This window comes from Aythya fuligula, chromosome 19, assembly GCF_009819795.1.
Source record: "Aythya fuligula isolate bAytFul2 chromosome 19, bAytFul2.pri, whole genome shotgun sequence".
NCBI classification, from domain to species: domain Eukaryota; kingdom Metazoa; phylum Chordata; class Aves; order Anseriformes; family Anatidae; genus Aythya; species Aythya fuligula.
The window spans coordinates 6553597-6571741 of record NC_045577.1 but is presented as its reverse complement, the minus strand read 5'-3'; the positions used below and the strand labels follow the sequence as shown (position 1 = coordinate 6571741).

The 18145-nt window shown below is 54.5% G+C and overlaps 1 protein-coding gene across 3 annotated transcripts; it reads right to left on the bottom strand.

The window, feature by feature from the left end:
• Positions 1–2118: 2118 nt before the first annotated feature.
• Positions 2119–17173, bottom strand: SLC25A25 (solute carrier family 25 member 25). Of its 3 annotated transcripts, XM_032200218.1 has the most exons (11): positions 16600–17173; positions 9082–9208; positions 8906–8993; positions 8431–8466; positions 8022–8133; positions 7142–7300; positions 6273–6425; positions 6049–6156; positions 5635–5802; positions 5076–5226; positions 2119–4626 (listed from the first exon to the last, which is right to left on the bottom strand). In XM_032200218.1, exons 1-11 carry the CDS (start codon positions 16822–16824, stop codon positions 4442–4444), a joined length of 1512 nt encoding a protein of 503 aa, XP_032056109.1. In that variant the 5' UTR covers positions 16825–17173; the 3' UTR covers positions 2119–4441. The 3 variants fall into 3 exon arrangements, with proteins under 3 accessions (XP_032056109.1, XP_032056110.1, XP_032056111.1); XM_032200219.1 differs by lacking the exon at positions 8431–8466; XM_032200220.1 differs by lacking the exons at positions 8431–8466; positions 16600–17173 and adding an exon at positions 11370–11528.
• Between the last annotated feature and the right edge of the window lie 972 nt (positions 17174–18145).

The following is an 18145-nucleotide window of genomic DNA, read 5'->3' as shown; positions in this document are numbered from 1 at the left end:
TTGGGCATGGGTGTAGAAAACAGCAGCAGCTCACTGCGCGGTCTGTGCTTCGGGTAGCACAGGAAAGCACACGTAATCTCTGTGCCTGTTTAAAACGATAATCAGCTGAAAAGAAAAAATGATAAAGAAACACCCTTCTTCCTGCAGTACGTTCTCTCCTGAGGCCGTGGCCGTTTCATTTATCCATTTATCCATTTCTGGTTGTTCTGAAGGAGCTGTGTCAAGTGGAGGAAACCCAAGATGGCGGCGCCGGAGGCACAGCCCCCCCGGCCACAGGCCCAGAGTCACCAGCACCGAGCGGGGCCGGGAACACGATGAGCCAGCACCAATAAATGCTTCACTCCGACACATTGCTGTTCATTGCTGAGAGGTTGGGGCTCAAGAGTGCAAAAAAAGAGATCGAGCACCTGATTTGCCTTGTGTGTGCCTCGCCTGGTGTTTGGGAACAGCAGCCTCGATCAGCCGTGGCTGCAGGATGAGGCGCATGGGGTGACTGCAGCCTCACGGCCCCTCATGGCGTGCTCCAGGCCCGGGTTTGGGAGCTGGGCTCCTCCAGAGGTAACTCTGAAAGCAGTGATGGAGGCTTACCAGAAGAGGGCAATCGGTTACCACGCATAGGAGCGTGCCAAGCATCTGATCGTAACTGAAATCCATGTGAGGCCAGAAACTTCTCAACCTGCGGGCTGAGAGGAAGATGAGGCTTAGCTGGAAGCAGCCCCTAACTCCTGCCAGAGCTGGTCCATCTTGCCCAAAACGAGCCCAGCTGCTGCTGCCCTTCCCTCTTATCCCTTCGGGCCAGGCTGGAGCTCCCCAGCCTTCACCCACAGCATGCTCGGCTGTGGTGACACTGGTGGAGCTGGGGCTGCTAACCCAGGCCTGCAGGATTTTGATTCCTCCCCAGAAAAAGGGCACAATTCCTCACATCCCCGTAAATTCAGCACGGTGCCGGGGTATGGTGCTGACAGACACCCCACACCTCCATCTTCACCCAGGGGAGCACAGTGCTGCTGCTCCATGCTTGTGACACTAAGGGAAGGTTAAAAAAAGCACTCGTGGTTGCTGCATGGCTGGGAGGTAATTCAGTCTCAGCTCTAACCTAGTAATTAAGCACTGAAAATATCTCTGCCTTAAAAAGGAGGAAAAGGACGAGCTGCTGGCACACAGCGAGGAGCCCTGCCCCTCTGCAGTGCCACCAGGGTGCCTTTACCCTGCAAGGCAGCGCATGCTGGGGAGCATTTCACTCAGGCTTCTGGCCCAATTACTTGTAGCAAAAAGCAAAACTGGGTTTTACAGAGTGAAATCAGCACGTTCCCTCGGGGTCTCAGGGCACAGGTACCTGCCAGCCTTTGCTTCCAGCACCTTTATCAGTTTGTGGCAAAATCTTAACACCCCACACCTCAGAGCCAGCCATGGAAGGGCAGGAGAGGACAGCAGAGATGGGTGCTGCCAGCAGCCTTGAGAGCTGCGGGGCAGTGAAGGCTGCGATGTCTTCAGCTGAGCAGAGCTGACGCTGCTGGAAAGCAGCTCCTCAGATTGCAAGGGCCAAGGCTTTATAAGTAGAGTTATAGATGAATAAAAGCCTTGAATGACAGTCAGAGACATACAGTTAGAGACATAAAAACCAACCCCAGTGTGGTCCCCACGGAGAGTTCTGTTTGCTGGTAGTGCAAGTGCCCTCTGATTTAGCTGTTTTCTGGAACCTTCAATAGCTCAGTTTTATTGTTGTTGTTTTAGACAGAAATTGGAAAAAAAAAAAAACTTTTGAAAACCTTAAAAGTCCTTCAAGGTTCCTTTGTTCCTTCAGGGGCATTATTTAGACTGCAGAGTTTCCAGATTTTCCAGGACTCTCACTTCTCTGAACAAGTTATGGACAATGAACAGATGAGGAAAACGTCCAGCAGCACTCAGAGCTAAGCCAACCATATCCAAGTGTTTCTGAGCCATTACATCCACCATTACTTTTGATCTCATTTTTGCTCTTTTCTCCCTTTAAGAATTCTTTTCTCCCAGGTCCTTGTAGGGAGAACCATTCCCAGCATCACCATCCTTGGTAAAAGCCATCCTAGTCTGGCCACAGACCACCAATAAGCCAGATCAAGAAAGAGACAGACACATGGCATCTCTTTGACAGACCTTTATTAGCAGACTGTTCCCTACATGAAGGATCCGAGTTAGATTTGCATATTAACAATCTGTGGTTACAGCTACAAAGATGGTTGTCATTTTGCATTGATTTTTGCATTCTGATATTCATATTTCCATTAGGCCACACTGGTAGGAAGGAGCCACTGCAAAATTTACAATAGATCTCAAAAAAAAGAGGGGGGGGGTGGGAAAAAATCTTATCACTAATCCAGACCGCTTAGATTCCCACGTGGCTAACTACTGACAGCACTGGATAACCAAGGCAGAGAGCCTCACCTGGAAGGCTCTCCATGAAGTCTGTCAGCAGAAAAGCAGCTGCTGAGTGCTAACAGATCCTTTTCTGACTTCTCAGGCACTTCTCCCCAGTGTCCATTTGCACATAGAGAGCAGTGGCTCAGCAGCAGGATCTGCTGATTCAGCCTCAAAGCAGAACTGCAGCAGCTTGGGTCCAAGGGCAAGTTTCCTCCCATCTCTCTAGAAACTTGTGTTTTCTTTAGTCCCTGAGATTTCTCCCCCCCTCCCCTTTTACTTAAAGATTCCCCAAGATCGCTCTCAATTAGCTGTTGTGACACCCAACATGCACAGACCTTCTACTTCCCAACTTCAGCCATCCACCCGAAACCCCTTCAGCCGTGCACAGAGGCAATTCCGAAATAAGGCAGGCCTCGCGGTGCACCCTCTGCCCTCATCCCTGCTTCCTCACCAGCTCCCTTCTCTCTTATGGCATCCTGCTACAGAATTTCTCTGGGCTGAGGTCCTCCAGCAACAACCCCAGACTGGGGAAAGGCAGCTCAAGCCCCACAGGGAAGGTACGCTAGTGACTTCAGTGTCCTTCCCACGACTCAGCTGTGTGATGTACGAGAACAAATAGAGAACTTTTTAAAACAGGAGAAATACAAGCACAGTAACAATATTTAAACAAGTCTATAAAAATAGTCTGACATAACTCTGTTCAAATAAATACAAAATAAATATGCTTTAAGCAGTAAAACAGTGGAATGCAACGCTGGTCCATCTTGCCCAAAATGAAAAGTTGGATGAGGATCTCCCAGGCCTCAGAAGCCAGATCCTATCAACTAAAGTAGCCCATAATGCAGAGAAATTTTAAAGCCAGCTCTTTCCCTTAGCCTTATGAAAAGCACCCTTTGAAACAAAAGCAAGCGCGTCCTCGGGACTGAAAGCTCACCTCTCCCAGTGACAACCAGCCCCTCTCCCTAACACCCCTTCCCACAACAGACCCTTCTGGCTCGGGGACTCCATCCCGCTAATGCAAACCTGAACATCAATCTACAAAGAGGTCTAAAGAGATAGATAGCAGCGTAGGCACTGGGTTTGGAAAGGTCCATCAGCTACCCTTGGCACCAGGCAGAATGGAATTCAGAGGTCCATGCGATGCTGCACAGGGGCTCTCTTGTCGTGCTGGGAGCACAGCTGCACAGGAGCTGTGAAGTATTGTCATTTATTCACTAAAGCCATGCATCAAGGTGCCGGTCCACCGAGGACTCTCAAGCCTTCCCCTTTCCAAGCCCCTGCTGAGTATAAGACAAGCCAATCCCGGCATGCAAAGGATACAGGCATGCAGGCTCTAGTCTGCTGCTTCTGTTAGTAAGTGCATCTTGTTAGTGGATTTATGAGACACACTTAAACCTATCAAAAATAAATAATCCTAATCCTTCATCAGGCTGGCCTAAGTAACATTCAGCCTGACCGGATAAACCACTGCCCACCAGCCCTCAAAACCAGTATAGTTCAAAGTTACATTTCATGTCAAGTCTTGGAAGCAGAACATGAATGTCTCCTACCCAAAGGAATATATGTAAACATAATGACAAGCCTGGTGAGGCAGCAGCTCCTACACAAGGTTTGTACAAATTTAAACAACAGGTAGGAAGTTAAACAACTGAATGGAAAAAGAAGCTCTTTCAGCAAGTCAGAAGGTGCTCATCTGCAGGCATACAGCTCCGTACATGTCATATGCTGAAAGCAGACTGTTCCCCAAATCTTTGCTACTTTGACCTCAGCAACTCACGCCTTAGGATTGTGCCAGGAGTTCAGCTCCTGGTCTCCCAAAAGGCCCAACAAAACGGACCACCTGATGGTTTACGTAGAGCTCTGAGTAGCAAGATGGCAAAGGACACCAGATGCTCCCCTCCCCTTACTGACTCACAAACTATCTGAGATTTCACAGCTTTGCTTAGTCAGCTTAGTGTCGACACATTCACAGAATGAGAGATGGCTATACGTCTTGGGATTACACCCCAAGATTTCAGAGTTCAAAGTCCTCAGCATCTCCTGGTCACCGTGACTGCACACCCAGAGTCATCTTCAAGTTTTCATACACCACGTAGCTGATGCTTACGGCCGGGATCACCTTCATAAAGTTCGGGGCCAGACCCCGGTACAGACCAAATGCTCCCTCTGTCTTCAGAATGTGTTTGAACAGTCCCCGCATCGTCACTTCAGGAGCACCCTCCACAGAAGCTGCAACACGAAAAGACTCAGTAAGTAATGCAGCCTACGTCATTAAAACACTAAGATAACCCCTGTCTCAGAGAGCAATTCTGAGTCACGCGCTTCCTGTGGATGTTCACAGACCAAAGGTGCTTTAGGGAGGACAGCACCCAACTTCTCAGCAAGCCGTGGCTGTGCCACGCATCACAGCCTTTTTCCCAAACTGCTCTGCCAATGCCCTTAGCCCCAGTTCCTAACGTGAGCAAAACAGAACTGCTCTGTCCTGGAGGTGCTTGACACGAGGTGCTAAGGGCAGAACAAAGTCCACTGTCCTCTTGCGGCATGGCAAATAGCCTATTGCTCAGCTGCACGGGCTAGTTAAGGCTGTTTTTGCAATGTTTGCACCAGCAGACCTTTACCCTGCCCAGAGACCATGGCAGCAGTTCGCACACTACTACAGAGTTCCCCAAAGTTCTCACCTTGGGCCTGCATGCGTGTCCTCACAAGAGCCAGTGGGTAACTGGCGAGCTGTCCGCAGGTACTGGAAATGGTGCCACAAGCCAAGAGAACAAAGACTCCAGGGTCAGCACTGTTGACAGCGTAGCGTTGCAACCAGGCATTTTTTAGTGTCTGGAAGGAACAAGCTAGATGTTAGCAGTGAAGAAGCAATCAAGAGTATCAAGTTATATAAAAGATCTGGCATAAAGGCCCAGGCAGATGTGTGCAATTTCAACCAGGCTTCTCAGTTTTGTTTCTGAGCTACTGCTACTTTAGGGGCCGAGGAAAAAACCCTCCTTCCATTTTCTGCTGCAATTCTCTCCAAAAAAGAAGGGATCATGCATGATGCCAACTACGAAAGCAGGATTCTTGTACTGCATTGTCATTTAGGCCATTTTGAGTAAAAATCCACCTGTACCCCCCCCTAAGGCTGATTAGGAAAGCCTTGAAAAGTTATTTAAAATCCTGTAGTGACTGAGAGGTCTGACAGTAATAAAGCTAAAGTAGCCCAACCCTACAAAAGAGTTAAAGGCTCCATACCTCATAGACTGCCAGGTCAATACCAGCATATGGAATGATTCCTAGCATGTTGGGGATGTAGCCTTTGTAGAAGGCAGCCATTCCTTCCTTGGAAAGGATGTTTTTGGCACAGTCCAACATGCCTGAATATTGTCCCGTCTTTCTTAGAGCCATCCGTGTTTTCAGAACCTAGAAGACAGGAATAAATGCCATGAAGACCCACAGGAGAACCAACAGGAGAAAAACACGCAACGTCATTCTCGGGAGCAGGATGTCCAGGACTAGAGCACGCATCATGTGAGCAGTATTACTTGGCACCAGCTTAACTAAGGAGTTCTCAGAGATAAGGGCAGAACACCAGCTCCACGATAAGCTCTCGTCTCGGCACCTCGCCGCCACCCTGCGTGGGCTGGGCCGGCAGCCCCATGGCCTCACCTCCATCGGGTAGATGCTGCTCTGCGCAATGGCCCCAGCCAGAGAGCCAGCCAACAGCCGCTCGTGAATCCTCAGCATTTCTTGGTCGGTGCCGATGAACCGCTTGATCTGCGGAAGCCAAAAAGAAAGGATTGAGGATCACCGACTATCCCAGCTGCTCTTTTCTCACCCTGTCCTTCCACGGACCCCTCTGCAGCCAGACTCCTCCACGCTCTGTTACTCACCTGCTCGTAGGCCATGAACTTAATGGCAGATTCCGGTGCAATCTTCAGCACGTTGATGCCATTCCCCCGCCACAGTGACCTTGGTCCACCCTCTCGGATCATTTGGGTAAAACCACCAATAATGCACATGTTGTTGCTGCGGGAGGCATGAACCTGGGAGAAAGCGAGCTTGGATTAGCTCCAGGCCTGATTACGACAGCGTTACGTTCTTCCGTAATCCAGGGACAAAAGGGCACTTTTTTTATTTACCCAGAGATTTGCCAAGGCTTTAATCCCTTCCAAATAACTTCTACAATAGAAAAGCAAGCTTCTCTTCCTTTTCGAAAAGTCCAATGTTAGCTAATGAATCTAATCAATATCTCCTTTTCAGAATGGGGGGAAGGGTTAAACAGACAACTCCCATACCTAGAACAGGGCCAGCTACACAGAACAGACTTCTCAGCTGGCTTAAAAGCAGGTGCAGGCTAAAAATTATGTTTTAGCAATGCCTTTATAACACATAACACTTGCACAGGATGCCAGCTCTGCCTGCGGATCCCCACAATCACTTCAACTCCCGTGGGAAAACAACTTGAACCTGCTTCACCAAAATCTAAGCGACAGAGCTCTCCAACTATTGACAGTTTTCACATCTACCTCCTGAAATCTCTCTCTTCTGGACAGTGAGGAATTACTTGCTGACATGACTTTGATTATTCAAATAACCCAAAAAGATTTCTAAAATGCTAATACAGGAGCAAAAGGATTGATGCCAGTCAGAGTGCCGTACTGTTCATGATCATTATTATCGTCTCCTCAGCATCACTTTGGCAGGAATATTAAAGGAATCAACCTGGCTATTCAAACAAACTGGGATTGTTCCATCATACCTGCATGAGCACTTTCAAGCGGTCCAAGGGAGCTGTACAGGTTCTGGACACGGCACCTGCACCTCCACCTGCAACCAGATGTCTCCACCACATCCCCGTTTGCCTCTCTTCCACTGTGAACTCATCAGGGACGGTCAAATTCTCTCCGACATCAAAGATCTGCAAAAATGTAAGGTGTTGAGAAACATTTTATCAGCTGGCAATCTTGCCAAAGTTTTATTGCTCTTTATCAGTGCTAAGTGTTGAAGCAATGAATATGCTCACTCCGAGTCAGCAGCTTATCTGTAACCATTAACTGTTGTGTCTGACCAGCGGGACTGCCAGCACCAAAGCATGTCCAAGGGTACCTTACGTTTACAAGACTTCTGTCTGGGGAGCTGGGAATTGCTAAACATTTGTCTGCGTTAAGGTGCCGTGGATCAGGATATGGAACAAAATGATCCACTGCGGGCAACTGCGTAGGGAAAAAGCTGAGCCTCACTTCAACCTTCACAGCTCACAGCCAGTTTAATCTCGTTACACGCTATTTACACACACTGAAATATCTCCAGGAAGCACGGCTGCCTGTCACATCAGTTCCTCCTCTTAATGAGTTCTGAACTAGCAGGAGCTGGCCACCGGTACAAGCTCTCAGAGGTAGAAGCCAAGCAAACACACTCATCTTGCAGAAAGTAGTTATCACCTGTGCCAGAGGCTCCAGAAATAGCGCCTGTGATGGGTGGCAAGATAAGAGGACAGAACAGGAAGCAACCGGCTTCCAGGCAGCTACTGAACCATAAAGAAAATGATAGAGACTGCTGATTGCATCTCCTGGGGGTCATGGCTTTGACTGAGAACCTGGGGAAAGACCAAGACCTGCTGTGGGGGAAGCCTTTCTTACCGTGGAGTGCTTCCAGTACAGGATGATTTCAGGAATGTTCTCCACCGGGTGCAGCAGGTGATAGTCTCGCCACTCGTTCCAGTCAATTGTCATCGTCCCATTTTTATCCATGCTAAAAAGATTTATCACTAGATGAGCACAGACTCCCACTGGGTGACAGATTCCTCCTCCCCTTCCCTTTGATTACTCAGGCCTACGCCAGAAAAAGCTTTGCAAAGCAACTGCTGAAAGACTTCCAAAGAGACACAAGACAAAGCTAGGAAATCTCTTCACCAAACACTGCAGAGATAGAAGCACTCTCCCTTCTTCTCCCCTCCTTCCCCTCTAACTGAACCACAGAAGTTGCTGAACCCCCTCCTACCAAAGCAAGTCCAGCTAGTTTCCCAACTGAAGGGAAGAAAATACTTACTAGGTGACAGGACCCCAGAAGTGTCCCGTCCTTATTCTGACACACAGGCAAACAGACAGAGGGAAGGTTGCAGAGGAAAGAAAGAGGAAAAAAACAGCACAGATAAGTGGTTGTTAACATGTTAGTGCCACATGCAAAACGCACTCAGCATTTCTGAAGAGCAACTGCACAGCCCCTCTCCAAAGCAGCAAGCTCAGGGTAGCAGGACAGGCAGACAGGAATGCAAACCAGCTCAGGTGCAAGCCCTTCCCCACAACAGGCCAGCAAGAAAAGAGGTTCTAGCAGTCACTGCCCATAACACATTACAGCATTTAAAGTGTTAATTCATTGAAAAAATCAAAAAGAAAAGTACTGGGCGAAAAGGGAGGAGCTGACGTGACCAGAAAGTATGTACGGGGTACAGAGACAGAGGTTTCCTTCTCTCAACATGAAGATTTCACGTTCAGGAGGACAGAAGAACCAGCTGACTCCTTACCTCTTCAGTATTTTCTCAGCCTGCTGTTCAGAGATCTTGACTCCCAGGTCCCGAAGGGACTGTACAATCTCCTGAGCATCGATACGGCCTGCAAAGATAAGGCCGTGAGCTCAAGTACGTGTGTGACCAGCTGCAGCAAGCAACAGTCTATTGGTGAGCAGGAGAAAGGCACTTACCATCGTTCTTCTTGTCCAAACTCTTGAAGACCAGTCTCAGTTTCTTCTCGTGGTCTTGGAGATAGTGAACAAATTCCTCAAAATCCAGCTGCCCATCCAGGTCCTTGTCTCCAGCCTTCACAATTTTCTGTTCAGAAGACAAAACCCAAAAACCGTCAGCTCCTTTGTTTGCTCAGATCTGCCCCTTCTTGCACCATATCCAAATGCTATTTCCCACATGACTTTGGCCTTTCCCCCTCAGAAAGCAGCTGACAGAATTATGAAAGTTCCTCAAAGAAATCTGAGCGAAGCGTTTAAAAGTCACCTGCTTCCAGGCAACCCTCTTCCAAAGTTAGTTACGCAAACGGAATGCCTCATGCTTTTACTGGGGATACTCTGCTACTATCAGGTATCTCATCTCAGCCCAACATCTTGATTAACATCCTGCATGACAGCTCAGGAGCTTCCGCGGGGATTAAGTGTGAGGCAACCAGATTTGCATAAAATCACCAAAGTTCAGTAATAATAAAGTCAGCAGGAGAAGGAATTTCATGCCTAATACGATACTTAGAGAAGTAAGCCACCTCTGGCAAGAACCGACTCCGACCAGAAAGAGCCTGTCCAGCTCTAGTGGACACGGCCAAAGATAAAAACCCCTCCGAACTGGTTTCAGTACCCCGGAGCTATGTGCTTTAATTGTACAAGTTTCCCTGAGAAGCATAAGGAACGAGGAAAGGTTCTTAGTAGGGCAAAGCTAGAATCCAGATCAGGTGGTGTCAGACATCTAGGACAAGGCGAATGATGAATTAACTCATTCCAGCATGGGGCAAGAGCAGATGAACTGTCCTACCTAGGGGCACGTGGCTCCTTGTTGACAGGAGAGGTGATCTCCAGGCTGCAGGAATGTGGCTTAGGGAGTTCCCATTTCCCTTCTCGCTCAGTCACTTGCCTTTGACAGCCCTCCCCAACGTGAGTCAGTGAGCGACACAAAGCGGTGCGTGATTCCGCCCACTGCGTCGCCTGTATTTTGGTTGTAACCCTGGTACCACTTGTGTGAGCGGCAGGCGGGTTGTTAAGGAGGCTCTGAACCACGACCCAGCACCAGGCTGACCCCATTTGCCAGGATTTTGTTCAATATTTAGGCTTCAGAGGTAACGGAGAAATCTAAGCTCCTGGTGCTATTTCCCCAGCCTCTGGACACCGGTCTCCATTAGCCAAGTTTTGATTTCACTGCTATTTTAAGATAATTTCAATGCTGAACACTTCCCTGTGAAAATCCCACCTTCCCCTTGCCCCGCCGTGTCCTGTCATTGCGGCCCTAATGCTATGAGGATTACCCCTAATCATTTAGGAGCTTTAAATAAGAAAGTGCCATCCCAGCCGCGCTGACCTTTGAGGCGTGCCCAGCCTCGCTAACCTGCCACTTATCACATGCCTGACGGAAAGTTCAGGCCCGGCTCGGCAGCCAGCTCGCGGGCTATAGATAGCCCAAGCCCTCTCACATGCTGCAGCCGCCCCGACAGCTGAACCGGGGCTTCCCCCTGAGCCTAACCCCGGCCAGCTGGCAGCCACGAATAATTCGGGGGCAGCGCGGAGATGGGACTATGCAACTCGCCGTCCTCTATGAACAAAAAGCTGCCTGCAGCTCCTTGCTGTACCGGCAGGGAAGCGATGGGGGCAGGCAGAGCCGCTCCCCGGCTGCGTTGCACAGCCACCCACACAGCACGTGGCCCTGCAGCGTGCTCGGGACCCCACGCATCCCACAGCCAGGTTGGTGGCTGCCCCAAAAGCAGCCCCACCGCCGGCTGCCCATGCTCTCGAGAGCCTGGGGGTGAAAACGCTGCCAGCAGCAGCCAGCTGGAAGCACAGGCTGTGAGATGGAGCCGAGCAGAGCGCTCGGCAGTCCCCGAATCTGCCGTGAGCAGGGAGAGAAGTGCTCCTGCACACGCTCCCCGCTCAGCAGCACGTGGCCGCTGCGGCAGCAGGCAGGGCTCAGGGATACGGGGCAGAGCCGGCAGCACGCAGGAGGAAAAGGAAGAGGATGTGCGGCCTTTAATTAGAGCAGAGGAAGCCACAGCTTGAAAAAAAAAAACTATTTAAATTGCGTCACACCAACTGGTTTCAGTAGCCTGAGAGGCACGGGGCTCCTACCGGAATTAAGGCACAAGAACCCAGGAGCCCACCCGCACTGCTCCGGGACACGTGGCCGTGCCCCAAAATTACAGCGGGGCCCTAACGAGCTTCTCCCCCCCTTGAGCAGCCACTCGGGGCTGTCCGAGCCCCCCGGCAGCACCCAGCCGCGGCCCTACCTGCTTCCACTGGCGGTAGGTGGAGAACTCCTGCGAGGGGATGAAGAGGCTGAGGCGGAAGATGGATTTGAGCTCGGCCGGCAGCCCCTTGGACTCAAAGTACTCGAACTCCGCCTGCTCCTGCCCCAGCAGCGGCACGTACAGGCAGAGGCAGAGCATGGTCCTGAGCCGGAGCCTCGGCTGCCCTGCTCCGACGGGCGAGAAGGGACGAGAAGCGAAGGGAAGGCGAGCCCCGAGCCCCGAGCCCTGTGAGCTGAGCTCAGCGCGGTGGGAAGGAAATGCCGGCGAGCCCCACGCCACGCGCCTATGAGCGCCCCGGCTCGGGTGGGACTGGCTGCTCAAGCCCTGCCCTTCTACTTAAAAGGGAAGCGGCAGTGGCCCCGGCGCACTCGTCACAGCCAGCAGCCTCCCACGAAGGCTCCGCCGCCGGCACCAGCCTCCCAGTACACTCCCAGCCCGCTCCCAGTACGCCCAGAGCCCTGCATCACTCCTCGCCACGGTTAATTCTTGCTGGGTGTCTCCTCTCAACCAGGAGGCTTCGGCCAACACCCGCGGCACTCGCCTGCTGCTCCGTCCACCCCATTGCTCCTTCCCGACCCTGCTGTGTAACACCAGGGACCTGCACGCCCAGCACTGCGGGATCCAGGCTCCATCACCACCTCTCCCAGCAGCACTGACGCCACCTCCCCAAATTACTTCCTCCAAAAGCCAGCGAGAGCAGTGTGCCAGCCACTTGTCGCTTTCACATTGCATTTGGGATGCCCACCTCGAGCAAAAGCCTCAAATCCCACCGTTATAGCAGCTCCTCTGCTGTGCCCGAGCGCAGCGGCTTTGGCAGGGAGATTTCCCCAGACACCAGCACCCTGACGGAGGCAGCGATGAAGGGCATTGCCCAGCAAACCTCCCGGAGCACGGGCAGGCTTCCAGCACCCCCAGCTGCTCCCAGCACGGCTCCCCCAGCAGCCAGGAGCTGCCCGGCCTCCCTCAGCCCCGAGGCACTCGGTTGTGCTCCATAACGAAAAGTGACCCAGGCAGAACATTTCCCAGTTTCTGCCACTTGGTGAGTGACTTCCCCAGCTTTCATCCCAAACACGGCCTGACAAGGGGGAGCGCGGCACAGGCAGCAATTACCGCAGGTGTTAATTACAGGCTTGGGGGCGCTTCCTGCAGCCAGGTGCCCGGGATAACGCCTGGCCCCGCAGTGAACACACCGACTGACTGCCAGCACCACTACAGAGCACGAGTTACAAACACAAACTGCATTTCTATCTTGAAACTCTCCATAGAGCTGTCCCGCTGAGGACCCAAACCCGGTGAGCAGGGTCCCAGACGCTTGGTGCTGGCCACGCTCGAGGCACCACTGCTCGCACAGCGCCGTTTCCTTGTGTTTGCTCATCAAACAGATCTCCCGGCCGGGGCAAAGTCCAGGCAGCGCTCCCCTCCTCGCAGCTTGATGCTCGGGGGGCCCTTCCCACTGCCACGGCGGTGTTTTGCTCTTTAGATTTGGGGAAAAAGCCAAGGGCAGCCGGGAGCTCTTTGCAGGGCGGCGTGTCCATGACACAAAGTGGGGATATTTAAGCTGGGGGTTATTTCAAGGTTTGTTGTTGGTTTATTTTGCTGAAAAGCTTAACAGCTCGTGCCCTGCAGCCGTGGGGTGCCGCGGGGAGCCGTGACCCATGAGGGCTTCCCAGCACCTCACCTGCCCCGACACCACCGCTGTGTTACCTAACTGGGCTTAACCTGCTCCCTGCTGACGTCTCTGCACGAAAACAGGATCTGCTCAGCGCCTCCCGATCCTCTTAGGGATCAACTGCAGCAGCTCACCACACGCACGCCACCGCGCACCCCAGGCTGCCCACCCTGCATCTCGCTGCAAGCAGCGCCCCAACTTCACACACGGGACCTCCCAGCCCAGGGCAGGTGCTGAATGACCAAACAGAACCCAAAATTTGCCCACCGAGCCTCGAGATCCCCTGCACGCCTTCCCCCGAGCCGCCAAGCATCACTATTCCAGGCGCTTGGCGGCTCAGTTGCCATGCCGACGTGATGCAGATTTCCCTAATAAACTCCATCGCCAGTTGGCAGCTAGAACAAAAGGCAAAATCTGCACATTTTAGGAAAGAAAGCCTTACCACCTACGTCAGAGGAAAGGAGAGGGGTAGCGAGGCTAAGAAAGCTGATTTATGCAGGGTATTAATTACAGGACAGCGAGCTAAGAAGGAGAGGCAGATTACGAACTAAGCTTATACCGGCAGCTCTGCTTATAATGATGAAGGGAGTTTAAAAAAAACATTTACCAGTTCTTAGATTTCACCTAAAAATCACCCTGGTAAGTGTGGAAGCACCCAACAGCCGGACAGGTCTCTGAGCTGCCGGATCCGTGCTGCCTGCACCCCAGGAGCAGGGGCTCGCTGCCCCCTGCCACCACGCAGCCCCCAAACGCTCATGGAGTCCCAGGGCTTGAGATGTGGGATCTCCGGGCAGTGCATCCCCCAAAAACGGGCTGTGTCCCCAGCCCATCGAGCCAAGGGCAGGGCTGAGGGCTGCAAGGCAAGCCAGCCCTGCCAAGTCACCCTCGCCATCACCACCAGCTGTCACCCCACAAATTAAGGCAGCAGCAGAGGGCTCTGGGCTCCTTCCACCAGACACTCACTTTTCTTCTCACCAAGGAACCCGCCAGCCCATTTTCCAGTTTATTCATAGGATTTGGCCCTTGCTTAAACGTTGTGTTAGCAGCTCAACGTGCTGCCACGTCGGCGTTACCCTCCCCAAGTCATTTGTAGTCCCCCAGGCATCTGCCTCCCCGCTGGCTTCCTCCAGCAGCCCCGGGAGGTACCTCCCAGAGGATGGGCAGATGCAGCCATACAAGGAGCAGAGACGACGCCGTTGGATTTTTAATTTACTTGGCTAAAAAAAAGTCCCTAAAAATATCAAGTGGCGGCGAGCGTCACAGCCGCACGGCTAACATCCTGCGGAGGCAACGAGCTCTCGGGGCGAGCGCTGAGACCCGCTCTGCCCGCGGATGGCAGGAGGTCCTGCTGACTCGGGGCTTTGCTTGCTGGAAGTTAGCTGATAATTAATTGTACAGTACAGAAAGTCCTCGCGGAGCACAAACAGCGGACTGAGGGGGGAGTTAATGATTGCAGGGACCCCGCAGAGCAGCGCGGCGCAGCGGTCGGCCAGGCCCGGGGCAGGGCAGGCAGACAAACGCTGTGTGGCACAGGGGTGAGCACACCGGGAGAGGTGACAGCAGGAAAGGTGACCCGCTGCGCTGACAACACCGCTCCAAAGTCACAAGTCCAGGCGGTGACACGGAGGGCAGGTCGTGCCTCTCCTGCGCACACGCCCCGGAGCCAACTCATCGCCTTTCGGGGCGGCGTTTTCGCCTAGGTTCTCCTACACCTCGTGTCAAAGCCTTTGGTGAAGGAGCTGAGCTGCCACCGAGGCGAGGATCGAGGAGCCACGGCTGGGAAGCACCCTCAGGCATTTATGGAGGCACAAATTCCTCACGGGAAGCCCAGCACGGTGCTGTGTGTGCTGTTAGCAGCTACAGGCACCCTCAGGAAACAAAGCGGCACGCGGCGAAGACACTTACCCCAAGGTCAGCACCGTGCAGAGGCCAGAAGCCAGGAGTCCCCCACATTTTCTTTACCCCTCCCATGACACCAGCTGCTCGCGGTGATTTACAACCTGCCCCTAAGGGACTTTTTACAACACCCCTACTGCAGGCAGGTAATCAGAGCACAGATACACGAGCGAGCCTCGCGAGCTGCTGTCCGTCAGCCGAGCCGCGGTGGCTGGGTGCAGCACGAGCTGGCTGCCCAGCAAGGTAAAACCCATCTGCATAATCCTCCCGAGGACAGCTCTGCTCCGTATTTTACTGGGCAGGGAGGACAGGCTAAAATTACACAGCCCCAGCCCCGCAGCAGATGGGCAGCTCCTTCCTAAGCGGCAGTAACTCCGCGTTATCGCAGCCTTATCCTCCAGGCACTCCTGCATTAGCCAATTTTAGGGTTCCTACAAAGCCAAGCTTCTCAGGGTCACGGAGGCGAGAGGAGATCGCTGTCAGCGCCCTCCCCACTGCAGAGAAAACCTCATCTGCAGGTGCGGACAGCTGACTGAAGGGCCATTGTTCCCTCGGCAGGTACCGGAGGGATTTGCAGCCCTGCTCTCCCCAGGTTTTCATCACAACCTCATCTGTTTTGAGCCTCTGTCCTTCTCCAACCTCTGCGCACAGGAGCGCTCCTCTTCTCAAGGCGCACACGCCTCTGGATTTGGAGGAGGCGCGCGGTGCTCGCTGCCGGCGGCAGGGATGAAGGCAGAAGTCTTCCTCCCTGCAGATATCCCAGCGGGGCCGAGGCAGGGAGTGGCTGCTGCTCGGCAGGACGTGAACACCCCCTGCCTGCTCCCCCTCACAGCCCCAGCAGGAGGTGTTCAGCCCCCCCCCAGCCCGCTCAGTGCCCATTTCGGGGAGAAGCCCGGCAGCAGCAGCCCCGTTTCCTCACCGAGCCAGCTGGATCCTGCCAGCCACCCACCGCCTCCCCTCCGCGCCACAGCCAGCCCCGGCTCCCCCAGGGGCTCTGCCGGGTCACAAACCCCACAGGATGCCCCCCCGGCCTTCCCTCCCCCTCACAAATAACCCCGAACTGCCAGCAGCCAGCCTCATAGTACGAGGCCAGCAGGAAACTGAGCCGCTTTTGTTCGCCTCCCCCCAGACAAAGCCTCGCCATTCACCCGCCGCCAACCACGCGCCCCCCACAGCCCCCGCTCACCCACCGACCCCACAGATTTTGGCCCCCTCCCCGGGGCCAGCCCTGCCTGCTGCGGGCCATGCTCAGTTACTCAGCACATGGCAGCTCTCTGCAGTTTCCAGGGGGTTGCCAAATTACCAGACCGACCCCAAAGGATTTCAGGACCTTTTGGGGTCCCTCTCCCATCACTGACCTGCGTCACCACCCCCTGCCCTCCAAGCCACCAAGGATCCCAGACCCCCCTCCTCCCTTTATAACTATTTTTCTCCTTGAGCATCACACCCGAAAGGTTACATCGTCCCTTTGCAGCCGTTCCCCTGCTCCCCCCCCTTTCCCTCCTGGCAAGCCCACGCGTCGGGCCCGCTCGCTGCTGCCGCCCCCTCCCCAAGCACACACACACACACGGCTCGTCCCTGCGCGCTCCCCCTGTCCCCACTGGCCTGGCCGACCCCTCTGCAGGCCCCTGGAGGTCCCGTTACCTTCGGAAAATGCTCTGCGGGTCCAACCACCAGTAGGATAGTTGGTCTCCTTTCAGTGGGGTCAGTCCCTCTGTCCTGGGGCTTCCCCACCATCTTTGGCCCTTTCTCCCCGGGGCCTGGAAGCGGGCTGCCGTTCCCGGCCTCATCCTCTTTTTCAGCTGCAGGACCTTGGCACACGGCCCTGGGAAGGAAGCTAGACAGAAAACGCCAAAGGCTCTGCAGCATCGCCTCCGCGGCGAGCGTCCCCGGCAGGGAAAGCCCCCCAGGCTCGCAGCCGCCCGCTGCCGAGGGTGCTGAGCACCCCGCCGGGCACCCCGGGGACGGGAAGGGGCACGGCACCAGCGGGAGGTTCGAGCCGGCGGCTCTGCAGGCTCCGATTCCTCAGGGCCCGGCTCCTGCGGACGCTTCCTGCCTTTGGAAATTGCTGCTAGCGCGGTCGTGCCTGGCCTGCCAAGCAGCTCATTGTACCAGAGCCTCACAAATCTGGTGGCAACAGACAAAGCGCAAGGAGCTGCGGCGCGGAGAAGCCAAGACGCCGAGCTTTGCACGGAAAAGCCGAGATGCCGCGCTCGGGAGGAGGGCTAGGGGGAAGAAAAAAAAAAAAAAAAAGAAAAAAAAAAAGAGCTTTTCGGAAAGGCTCTGGCTTCTCAGAGGCGCCGAGGCGCATCCCAGCGGCAGGGCTGAGCACCGGGGCTGCGTCCCCACTGCAGCAGCGCCCAGCCAATCGCCGCTCCCAGCGCCGCGGGGCTCCGGAGCCAGGCAGCGCGCGCAGGCGGCCGGGAGCGCGCGGGGACCCGCGGGGAGCGCGCCCGGCGGGCAGGGAGAGCGGCCAGAGCAGCCCCGGGGCAGCTCGGGGCTGGGCACAAGGGTTACCTACCCGCTCCTGGGGCTGGGCAGAGGATGGGACTCCGGAGCTGTGGCTGAACGGACCTCGAGCTGCTCCCCCCGTCTCCCCGGGGTCTGTCCGAGCGCCATCCGTCACCGCAACAGCTGCTGGTGCCGCATTGTGCTCCTGCCAGCGGGCTCCCAGCGCCCTGCTGGCACGGGGTGGCCGCTTATCCAGCACGCTCCGACGCGCCGTGGGTACGGCACCGCCGAGCAAACAGGCTGGGGCTCTGCGTGATGAGCGAGGGATTAGCTGGGCACAGAGCGCAGGCAGCACAAGCAGCACCAGCAGCCAGCAGCGCGTGGCCCAGAACACAAGACATCCCCCTGGGAGCTCCTGGAGCTGCTGTGGGGCTGCAGCACAGCCCCCGTGAGCAGCACCAGCCCCACAGTGTCCGTGCTGGGGTAGCAGGGAGCTCCTTGGCAGCCCCCATCCCTGCCCACCTCCTGTGTCTGCAGAAGGAGGGCACCGCGTGCCTCGCCTCCCGGAGCACTACAGCTCTGCCCTACAAGCACAGCTCGTTTCCATACCCCAATAACACAGCACGCTGCACATCCCATCACCGAGCCTCCCACTAGCAGCTCAGCGAGCTCCTCGCCACGCACCCGACCTCCATTTCCACTTTTTAACCTTTGCTGGAGGCAACAGGAGGAAAGTTTT